The sequence below is a fragment of the Cibotium barometz genome, chromosome 1 (assembly GCF_041138505.1).
Source record: "Cibotium barometz isolate CiBa-2024 chromosome 1, ASM4113850v1, whole genome shotgun sequence".
In the NCBI taxonomy this organism is placed as follows: domain Eukaryota; kingdom Viridiplantae; phylum Streptophyta; class Polypodiopsida; order Cyatheales; family Cibotiaceae; genus Cibotium; species Cibotium barometz.
This window is the reverse complement of record NC_141046.1, coordinates 2966760-2978587: the sequence shown is the minus strand read 5'-3', so window position 1 is coordinate 2978587 and position 11828 is coordinate 2966760. Positions and strand designations below refer to the sequence as shown.

The following is an 11828-nucleotide window of genomic DNA, read 5'->3' as shown; positions in this document are numbered from 1 at the left end:
TCGCTATATCCCAGACTATTTTTGTCGCTCAACAGTGCTGTAAAAAAAATTAGCATCGCTATTTTCATCGCTCAGTGGCCCTAACAAAACATCAGCGTCACTATTTCCATTGCTCAACAGCGTTGATAAAAAAATTAGCGTCGCTATTTTCGTCGCTCACGCGCTGGTAAAAAACATAACCATCGCTATTTCTCACTGCTCAACGGCACTGTAAAAAATATTTTTTGGGGGGCAGATTAGGGCTAATGCCTCAATCTATCCCAAAAAAGTTTTAATTCAATATATTGAAAACAGTTCTAATTTGTACAAACAAACATATGGACATATCAAAATACAAAACGAAACATAGTAACTCATGAAATCTTAATTATATTAAATCCCAAATGCCATAAATGGCGAGTTACATCGAAAATTCCATAACAGGCGAGTTACATTGAGTATGAAGTTACAAAACATTCAACACAATAGGTCGGTCTCTACTCATCCTCCTCCTCCTCATCATCCTCCTCCTTGTCCTCCTCGCCTATTTCCTCTTCATCATCTTCCTGTATCACACAAGATCAAGTAATGTTAAAACACAAACTAGTTAAATTTCTAAAAGCTAATAAAACCAAAATAATATAAACTTACAAAAATAGCAGGCATAGCTTCATAATTTGATGCGACACCCTGCTGTCCGCAACCATTCAAATGTGGCAGAGATCCCATTGCAATAAGCAAAGTCGTACTCCTCACAAGAAGGAGAACGGCCCACCATATTTTCCTATGTTAAACATACATTTAAAAAAGAACAATTTATATAAGATTTAATTCTTTTAAAACCATAGTTTTTGAATACAAATGTTAAGAGTTCAAATGCTTACAAACTGAGCGAGGAACGATGGCCTTCCACTTGATCCAAGATGAGAAGCCCCTCTTTCATGCATGCATACTCGAGCTGCTTCTCTTTGTTGCTTGAATAGATTGGGATTTTCTCGGTATGTCTTTTTAGCCTTCTTTCAATCCTTGAGTCTGATTCTCCTAGTGGCTTGATGCCACCACGCTTGATGGCCTTCGTAATCAATGATTTCATGTGCCTTACATGACCCCACCTACTATCCAACATCTTAAGGTCATTAAATTGTAAGTTTTGGTGGGGCACAAGAAACTCTATCTTCAATACTTGTAGAATGTATTTCTTCTGTACATTGTCTTGAGTTCTCCAGTCAATGCCCCAAATGTTTGTGAACTCAAGATTTACAAGGTGATGTATGCGTGCTATAACATGCTTCCCCTTACTATCCTCAATGATCGACACATCTGTCCTCCTCACATGGTAAGGAAGGGTCACTGGGTCATAGGCATTTGGATCCACCACCTACTGTGCCAGCATATGCTCTGTTGATGGGGAATTGGAAGCAGATCTATTACTACCCCCCAAAACAACCCCCGCATCCACCCCCACTAGAATGACGACCCCCACTAAAATGACAAGAAGAGGCAGACCTCCTATTTGACGAGTGCATGGTACGAGATCGTGGACTACTAGAAGCCATAGAAGAGAGTGGAGTGGCATGGTCGTTCGCAACCTCCATGTGAAGTCCCAACACCTAGATGTGGACTAGATCTTCTAATCAAAGTGGACATGGGTATAGGAGTGTGTAACCCATGAGTAGAACCACCCATTGGAGCACCCCCCATTGGTGTAAGGTTAACTGTGAAAGGAAGCAAGTGTGGAGAAAAAAGGTTCCACACACTCTCTCTCTTCTATACCGATGGAAGACTAGCGGCCAACTGTGAGAGATGCTCCATGTCCGGATCATCCAACGATGGACACTGTAGAAATCTTATACCTTATGCATGCTCAAACTTAGAACTCTTATACTACTCATGTGCTATTATAACTTTATTGAGGCCTTCTAGAATACTGCTTAGACAAGCAAGGTGGACAGTGCCCCTTTCGGGCGGATAATAGCTTTTGAGGACTTTCCACATGCTCCCCACTATTAAAGCCAAAGACAACTTCTCTTTTATTACAAGAGAAGGATAGTGAAAAGATTGAGGGATCCCCCTCCACTATAACCACCTACTTACGGATAACCACTCCTAACTTGACTTAAGCAACATTCTAAAAGGCCTACAATAATGCCCCATATCTCTATGCATTATTATCTAAGCCTAAGAAAATAGAAAAATTGAAGCCCGGCACCCAAGGGTGCAAAGCAAATAAATGCAAAGAATAAGGACATTGGAGAGAGTACCTCAAGAGGTGGAATTCTAGTGGAGTCGTTCTATGTAGAAGGAGGGCACAACAAGCAGGACTTAAAAAACTTAACATGCAAAAAAAAGTAACACATTTATGACTTAAAAAACATAACATGCAAAAAAAAGTAACCCATTTATGAGCTAAAAAAAGTAACACATTTAAAAATTTATGAGCTTAAAAAAGCTTATACTCTCCATGTAGTGCACGCGCGCACGCACGCACGCACACAGTGGAGAAGCTCAAGGGAGCACACAATGAGATGATAGATAGATAATGAATGCACGCTATACAAAGATGATAAGTATACCCCAAGATGGGTGTATACTAGCACAAGAGAAAACACCTCCTAAAGAGGGAAAAAGTGCCCCAGCTGGTCCTAATGTGTTCACACACATCACTACCAAATATGGCTATAGATTTCACTCATGTAATTATGGAAACATTAACATGTTAATAACGTCACCAAACTCGTTATTAACATTAATACTAGTACTATTAATTTTCGGTCACTTGAAAACTCCCACTAGGTTCTCCTATCATGCTTTGATTCTCAATATAGGACCTTATACACCCTTATCATAGTGGGTGACGTTGATATTGTGGTGTTAGAATGTGTGTAATAGGCAAGAATATTTAGCGTTAATATAGCCTATTATCATTGTGATCATGTTAACATGATATTAATGTTTTTAATAATGTAAACATTTCAAGTAATTATGTAAATATTATATCCCTAATTGGTAGTTAAACTCAAACTACAAGTTAATTGCAAAGCTACGACAACTCAAAGTAAGGCCAATAGTCCAAAAATGAGGCACAACCAACATCAATTTTGTGTATATAGCTTTTGATCCATGGTAAGATATATCCATGTTGGTCATTAGGCTAAATATGGAGTCTCATGTTTGCCCCTTAAAGATTTCCACACCTCCTCTCTCTAGAGAACTGGGCTCATGGTCAAATTTTTACAAATCAACTCAGAAGTGAGCAGAGTTTGGACATTTGGAATCTACTCTTTGAGACCTTTCCAATGATATATAGCACGATGGGAAATTTTACATATTCAAGAAGTACCCACATTGGGATGACATTTTGCATATTCAAGAAGTCCCCAAATTGGTGATGACGTGTATCATCACCAATTTGGGGACTTCTTGAATATGCAAAATTGCCCATCATGCTATATATCATTGGAAAGGTCTCAAAGAGTAGATTCCAAATGTGCAATATCCACCAACTTTTGATTTGATTTGCACCATGAGCGCATTTTTCTAGAGAGAGGAGGTGTGGAAATCCTTAAGGGGCGAAAATGAGAGTCCGTATTTCGCCTAATGGGACTATGTAGCCTAAGTTAGGCCACACTATCCATCATCCACAAAACCTCACAAACAAAGACATATGGTATGTAGCCACCTATATATACAAAGAATCCATAGGTATTCTTGAATTACCCATGGGCTTTTTAAAACCCCTATAGATAAATCTAAATAATCAACGGGTCAGTACTCTTCAGCTTGTGCAAAAAATCTAACTATCAACATTGATCTTCGAGTATATCTTTGTTACCTAAACTTATCACTTCATGTTAATAACTCAACACTATATTGTCATCAATCTTTACAATTATATCAATGTCAATTGTGTCATTACGTGAGTGCAAACCCAACTCTAGACATGAACTGAATGGAAATACAGTGCAAATGTGTATTTTGCCATTACAACATGGAATTATTTCTTTTTTGAAAAGCTTTTAAAGAATGTACATTGCTTGTTAGTACTAAATGCTCATAACATCAAGTTCTTGTTTTCATATAGTAAAGAACATCAAGCATAAACATTGTTAAGGTATAATAATTATCTCTTAATGATAAAGAAAAAATGTTATAGACATTCCAAAGTACTCACCTTAAAACGTAAGAAGTAGGAGTTAATGTTCCCAAACTTAATTTGTCTTTATTATAAAGTTACAAAATACTCTTATATGAGTTTTAACTATTGCAACATTTAAGATGCATTAATTGTTGAATTAATTATTTTTTCTTACGTTATGAGATTAAGAATGAAATTTAAGAAAGAAGGGATGCAATGATTTCCCTCGTGACATTGTATGACCTTTTAGGATCCTTGGAAGAGCTTGTTCTTCTTCTAAAATCTATACATGTAGACAATGAGGTCCGAGCTTTTAAATTTGAATGATGCAAATGCATATAAAGTGGATCTAGATCAAAAAGAGTTTATTAATCATCTCTCTCTCTCTCTCTCTCTCTCTCTCTCTCTTACACACACACACACACACACAATGTGTTTATTCCTACACCACACATACACACTCACACTTATAGCATAATTGTATGGCTTTAAAGGGACCTCATCATTTATCGTGTTGGAGCCCCCACCTTAAAGGTGATTCTTGAATGGAACTATTTGAGTGGCAATGTTTTTACAACGCAACTTAAAAAAGCTTCAAGAATTCAAGGTTTAGATGGTGGTGTTGATGATTATGAGATAGGAATAGAAGGCTTCGTAGTGAAACTTATGCCAATGATGCAAGTGGGTGGCTTAAAGAAATGTCTAGTAAGAGAAAGGATACAAAGGCAAGGGGGCAAAATAAAATGAGATATTCCAAAGATGATGTGACAAGTTTGCAATATATAAAGGTGCCTATGAGATGGTGTAAAGTTAGAATTCTTTTTTAAGTGTTATCCTTGAATAACAAAGCCAAAAGGGTGGACCCACACATGATCTATACACTGTAACATGTCATGGTGGTGTAGGATTAAGAGCTCGAAAGCAACATATATTAAGGTGGTGTGAAGGGTTTAAAAGCGACTCGTGCTTGTGTAGGATTACACACCATCTAAGGGCTTTCTATGGACTGAGAGGTGCACACATGGATACTGCTTGATTGTGAATTTACATGTCTCATTGTCGATTGAGTATGTGAATGGTAAATTAGGAGGGTTAGAGTGAGGAGTAGCATGGCATTGCACATTACATAACATTATGTAAATACTAAATAATAAAATGAAAGGTCTCCACGACTCCAAGAGTCCAAGCTCATATCAATATGATAAGAAGTATATAAGCTTCCACGTGCGCGTAGTTCACGAAAACCAATGCGCACGTTACCCTGGAGGGCATTGGACATTTGAGGCCGGCGTTGAGTATAGAATACTCTGTAGATACGCGAGGAGGCGTGGTGTATTCATGGCGGAATGCAGGGCAAAAGCGTGGTGCCAGGCTGGGGAAGCAGGTGGTGCCACATGGAATGCAGAGAAGCGTATACGGATACGGTGTCAGGCCCGTATATACTGGGGGCGCTCGTGCGCGTGGCGGGCGGAGAGAAGCCTTAAGGTTGCCGCCATGTGAGGCCATTTACACTAGTCTGGACTGTGCTACACTGGACATTCCGGCACGCTGGTGAATTCGGGCCATGTTATTTTTTATGATTTTTGAGTTGGTGGGGTTCTCTCTTTGCAGAGCCATAGCCTCTTTCGCTTTTACCTCTTTAACCCTGCTTAATCCTTTGCACTAATCTTATCTTACTTATCTTTATCGATGAGCTTTTGATCTGATGCTCTATTTTGCCTGCTGCGCTCCTGTTGTGCCCCGCCATAGCCATATAACGTGGGTCGTGCGCTCCGTTACAAAATTGCAAAAACATCACTGTCACTTCAACTTCTGAAGCCACAATGTGTGCATAAATGAGCTAGTCGTCGTCATCAAACCTGCCCTTTGTTTGTATCGCAGTAAATATTCAGCTCTAGCCAGCTTGCCGGCCTGTTAAAAAAAGCTGCACTTTTATGCCACTTTGCCTACCCACCCCCTTCTCTTCATACTGCAAGGACACACACAGAAAGCCACTCCTTTTGCCCTCCTTAAGCCCCCTTCCAGCTGATCAAACTCTCTCTGTCTCTCCCCCCCTTCCGGAATGATTTCCAGCTCCACTTTTCTCTACATAAATCTCAGCATCTTGACCTGCAGCTGCCCTTCTTCTTCAGTTTGCTTTGCGTGTGGTGGATGACCTTACCTTCCTCACCAGCATGCGGAGGTCTACATGGGCCTCGCCCTCAGCCAGGCTCATCCTACTGTATGATTTGCTTAGGTGATGGGTTCCTTCTGCGTATTTCCATGTTTATTGCCTGTAAAAGCTTGGTGTATTAATACTAGCTTGCTGTCAGCCAGCACTTCTTTAGTCCTTCTACTCCAAATTGGCTCGCCCTTTTGGGCCTCTTCCTTGTTGCTGCGCATCTCATCATGCCTGCTTTATCCTGAATGTGGAGCTCAATCGTGCACCAATTTGCAGCCATCATCTCACTGGCAGTGTAAAATGGACTCAGGAGATCATGGCCAGCCCAAATCAAAAAGAGAAGGAAGCCCAGAGAAGAATGTTCCCTTGCAGCTTGTGCAGTATAACCAGGGTGACACAAGGAGTACCAGTGCCATTGGTTATGCACATCAGGAACATCTGCAGCACCATCCTCTCTTCGGAGGACCTTCCATAGCCCAAGCTATGGCTGCTATGGCTGGAGCTGGCACAGGTATTGCCTCTTCCCAAGTAGATGCATCTTTAGCAATGTCTGTTGCATCCAGTATAGGGCAAAAGCATACATCTGAAGGGCAGCCTATCAGTGGTTTAGGGGCTGTATCATCACAGCTTGGTGCATCCAGACCACACCTGCAGTCTCAGGAGCTTGCCCTCTCAGGACCTTCATCAGAAGGAGGCCCTCTTGTGTCTAAGAAGCCTCCTGCCAAGAGATCTTCTTCAAAAGACCGACACACCAAGGTTGATGGGCGAGGAAGGCGAATCCGGATGCCAGCCGCATGTGCAGCCCGCATTTTCCAGCTGACCCGCGAACTGGGGCATAAATCAGACGGGGAGACAGTCGAATGGCTCCTCCACCATGCTGAACCGGCTGTCATTGCAGCAACAGGCACAGGTACAATTCCTGCCTCTTTCCAAACCTCGGGAGGTTCTATGCGGTCCACATCATCTAGCATCTCTGCATCCTTGCATAAACCGCCTCCTTTCCATGGTGCCCTCGGATTGTCAGCATTGGGCCAAAGGGATACTGTGGAGTCACTCAATGCTGCAAGACTGGATCAAGCAAGAAGGGAATGGGACCATTCGGTGGATGAGCAAGCCAACAGACACATGGCACTGTGTATAGGCCAGAGTGCATTAGGGCATCAGAGAGGAGACATAGCACTAGGGCATGATGTTATGCCAGATTTTCACCACAACAGCCTGACTGGGGAGCGATCAGATGTTGGTGAAGGCATGGGAGGTGCTGATTCCATGGATTCCAGTGGCAATATGAGAAAAAGGTTGAGAGGATCATCTCTTAGCCATCTCAAAGATGAACAACCGGAGCTCACGAGGCCTTTGCTCTCTGTCATGAGACCCTCTTCTCTTGGAGAAGGACCTTCTCAAAGCACATCTCCGAACTTGATGCCCATGTGGGCCGTGGCACCTCCGACGGGTATGACGAGCAACAGTGCTTTGCCAGGAGCGTTCTGGATGCTCCCCACCATGACTGCAAGCTCTTCAAATTCCGGGGTTGTGGCAGGGCCTTCACATGAACAGATATGGACCTTTCCATCTGCGGGTCCCACTGGAGCTATGTATAGGATGGCCACCCCTGCAGGTACCGCAATACATTTGGGGTCGAGTGGAGGGGCAACACACTCATTAGCAACAGGAGGATCTGGTGGGGGTACTTCTCCGCCTTCTTCATCAAGCGCGATGATGTCCTTGACTCCACCTATGCTTCCGGCAACTGCAATGACATTCATGCAAAGATTTGGAGGAATGGCACTTGATCTTCAGGGAGGCCAATATGGACACATGCCAATTGGATCAATGTTTCTTCAGCAAAGTTCACAGCAGCTACCTGCTGGGGGCGGATTAGGCCTGGGAGCTGGAGACCAGCACTTAGGTATGCTTGCTGCATTCAATGCAGCCTATTCTAACAGGTCAACACAGCAAGACCAACAATCTTTGGGCTCAGGCCATCAACAAGGAGAGAGTGGAGAGCATAGTTCTCAATAACAGTGGCTTTACTTTGATGGAGAAAGTCTTCACCTAACAGTGGTTTTACCTGGAAAGAGTGTGTAGAAGCAGTATGGCCAATGGAGTGTGCAAAGGAAGCAATTGGGTAGCTTGTTGGTGGCACTGAAGTTCTTTTCTCGTTTTGTTAATTGTTGGTAATGATAGTATCACAAGGACAGAAGCACGTCATTAGAGGTAAGAGGAGAATGTGAGCAACCTTGAGGCTATGTCCCTCACTCAATGCAAACCGATCTTATTGGCGCACTTGTCTTTCTCATCTATGGGATTGTTACTCATAGATACAATAAGGCATGCTTCATGTCGTCAAGGATAATAGTGTGAGCCGTGTTTGTACAACCACCCCATGTACCAGTAGCAACAAGTTTATCAATAGGCGGCCCAAGCCTAACCGTTTCTGGTGAAGGACTCTTTCTGTCGTTACTTTGATATCTCCTTCCTTGGAATTGGTTATTCCTTGACCCAAGAGGGTCCAATATGACCCAATGTATAGGTAGGTGCTGATGAGTAGAGAGTACAGACAGAGAAGAGAGGCTCTTATTCTTTTGTCAAGTTCCTATTCTCGTGTTGCTTTTTAGTGCAAACAAAGGCAGTATTTCTGCCGGTCTTTTGACCAGATATTCATACGCATTTGACACAGTTTTTATCCTCTCCATATAAAGTCATGAAGTGCTACATTTTCTGTAGCCTACATTTATATACATTGATGCATTGCCACATCTTGTGACCATAATTTTACATGTACCCAAAGGTGCTACAGTTTCTTAGTGGGTAATGTTTTTCTCTTGAACTGTTTAACAAAACTTATGTTGGGAGCTTGGAACAACTCATCAACACAATTTGAGTGCCAGTTTTCCATTATTCGTGCTCGATGATGTGTGGCATTTTGGGGTTTGAATCTGGGATCTGCACCTTTGCAGATCCAGTTCTTATCACTCGGGGTAGAGCAGCTCCCTGGCTAACGTGTGGTGCTTTTTACATGTGAGGGTATTCCGTAACCTTTAATTCATGCCCCAGCCATATGGTTTTTCATCCTTTGGCTAATGTGTTGTTTCTAACATGCTGGGGTATCATGTAACTTGGCTTCTGAGAACATGTGACTTCTTTGGAAAGGAGGGCGCTGTCCTTACTTCCTGGTGTGTCCACCATCAATTTTCACATGGCTTTTAGTTGGGAAGTTACAAAAGAATGGTTTGTTTTATTTGAGCAGGGTGAGAGATGAGCAAGCTCGTTCTGAGACTCGAACAGAAAAACTCTTTTGTCATTTGCAAAGCAAGGTGGTATTCATGATTTATGCTTTTACACTATCCACTTGCAATGTCTAAATAGTTTCTTAGTCCGTTGAATCGGTTTCGAAATGGATGGCTTGTTAGTCCCCTGGCAAGTGTGAGTGTGTGGGGAATGGTATGTAGCTTGGTAGCGCAAGTAAATGCATCGTTGCTTGGGACATTGAAATTTGAATGTGATGTACATGTGGGCTGTATATGGTTATCGTAAGTGTGCGTGTACGTCAAACATGCCGAGCGCTGCAGAGGCTTGCATCAGCGTACGTCTCAACTTTACAGGCAGGCCGGGGTGGGCTATAGGTATGTGGTGTAATGACTCACGAATTCTCAAAAAAAACTTTATAAGAAGAACAAACAGGCCGGTCCCATGTGTCGAAAGAAAGATTCATGAAAAAGCTCCGGGCATGAGCGTTTTTCGTGTGGATTACAACAGAGGAACAAATACACAAATATAAAGGGATACTTTTTAAAGGTACTCCTCGAAGTTGGAGGAAGCAAATAAAAAAAGCGGTTGTGGGTTTGCGACGAGTTTTGCGGGGTGCGATGACGCCAAAAAATTTCCCAACTGCCGATTTTGAAGGGTGCCCACGCCCATAACTGTACAGTTAAGTTCGTACTCTCGTGAAAATATTGCTGCCTTACAGTGAAATTGTGTGCGCAATGAGCTGAAGTTTGAAGACGAGAGAGAGAGAGAGAGAGAGAGAGAGAGAGAGAGCGAGCAACTGCTGCAGCTGGCAGAGAGAGAGAGAGAGAGAGAGAGAGAGAGAGAGAGAGAGTGCTGCTCCGTGCTCTATGGCTCATGCCAGGGCCGGGATCAGCAGGCGTGCGTGGAGAGCATTGATTTTGCTGTCTGCTGACACTCTGGAACGAACTCAAGCCGGCGGACCCTGTTGAGGCTTGAAGCCAGCAAAAAACTGCCGGAAGCACCATTGCGCAGCACTCGCTGATCTGGCCCCGCGTGGAAATGGACCCCACGGTTCATTTTTGTTGGAGTTAACGAATAACGACGTAATACCTGGTCCTGATCGTCATGGCCACCTCACGAGATCACCCTGCATCGACTAACTCGGGCCCACCTCACGCGCCACGAGTCCGGGCCCACGTGAAATTACAAGTCAAAAGCATGGTTTTCTTAGAGCGGATAAAGCAAGCCCAAATTTCCCAAATCAGGCAAACGACACGGTTTCCCAAATCAGGCAAACGACACGTCAACCATCAGTCCCGGGAATCCTGGCTTGTCCTCTAAGTTGGAAGGCCTAGATCTTGCGCTATTCTTTATTATTGTGCCCCATTATTACTTTTGCGACGATCCTCACCCTTTACCGAACGTCGCCCTCCTTGCCGCTTCCATAAAAATTGCCAAAAATAGCGCACCGAAATCTTTTTCTTCTACGCGATTTATGTAAAATAGGCTAGGTTCACAAGGCTGGTGGACATGTGTGATTGTCAGTTTAATTTTGACATGGCCCTTTAAGGTGGCCACAACGAGTCCACCGAGTTCATAGCGATCCTTGCCTCTAACCTAGGATTAGTTCACATTATGTATGGCCATGGCCCAATGATATATCAAAAACCTTGTATGAATGGGTAGAGATAGGCAATGGACACCTACATTAGTTGGACAACTGGGAAAAGCCCATTTGTAGATATTTAACTTTTGATAATGTGAATAGGAGGAAGTGCAAAGCTTTCTTTTTTTCTTGAGCTCTACCTTCTTGCATGCTTGGTTGTAAAATGTATGCTTGTGTGTGTAATTGGGATGTGTTGAGTGTGCATGCTTGCTAGCTTGAGTGAGAGAATGATTGAGCAATAGTAGAGTAGAGGGTTGAAACTTTCTAGCTTAACCATTTCCTTTTGGAAGGATTGCTTAGTAGATTGAGAGTAGAGGAAGGACTCACACAAGAGGATTTGACACACCTCTTGGCAACTTTAGCCTCTCCAATAGGAACTTCCATGATCCAAGACAAGTGGTCTAACCACTAACACGATGGTTCCTTTGCTGAGAGCAAGAAGGTTCTTGACATAAAGAAATGGTGCCATTGCCAGGGATCAAATTAATCTTGGATGACATAAGGAAGTATAGCTATCATCTACTCAAAAATTTCTCACTCTATCTTGCCCTTGGCCAAGGGCAAGGTAGAATGTGAAGGAGATGTGTTCTAAAGTAGGATTTGAGTTGCCGGGGATTAAATTATTCTTAATTGACGTAAGGAAGTACAACTATCAT

At 42.8% G+C, this 11828-nt stretch overlaps 1 protein-coding gene across 1 annotated transcript; it reads left to right on the top strand.

The window, feature by feature from the left end:
* Positions 1-5622: 5622 nt before the first annotated feature.
* LOC147641519 (uncharacterized) lies at positions 5623-9034 on the top strand. Its single transcript, XM_086785166.1, has one exon. The coding sequence runs from the start codon at positions 6354-6356 to the stop codon at positions 8295-8297; it is 1944 nt and encodes a 647-aa protein (XP_086641292.1). The 5' UTR covers positions 5623-6353; the 3' UTR covers positions 8298-9034.
* The last annotated feature ends 2794 nt before the right edge of the window (positions 9035-11828 follow it).

Coding starts and splice junctions, on each gene's coding strand:
- LOC147641519 (XM_086785166.1), top strand. CDS start 6,354: ATGGGTTCCTTCTGCGTATTTCCATGTTTATTGCCTGTAAAAGCTTGG.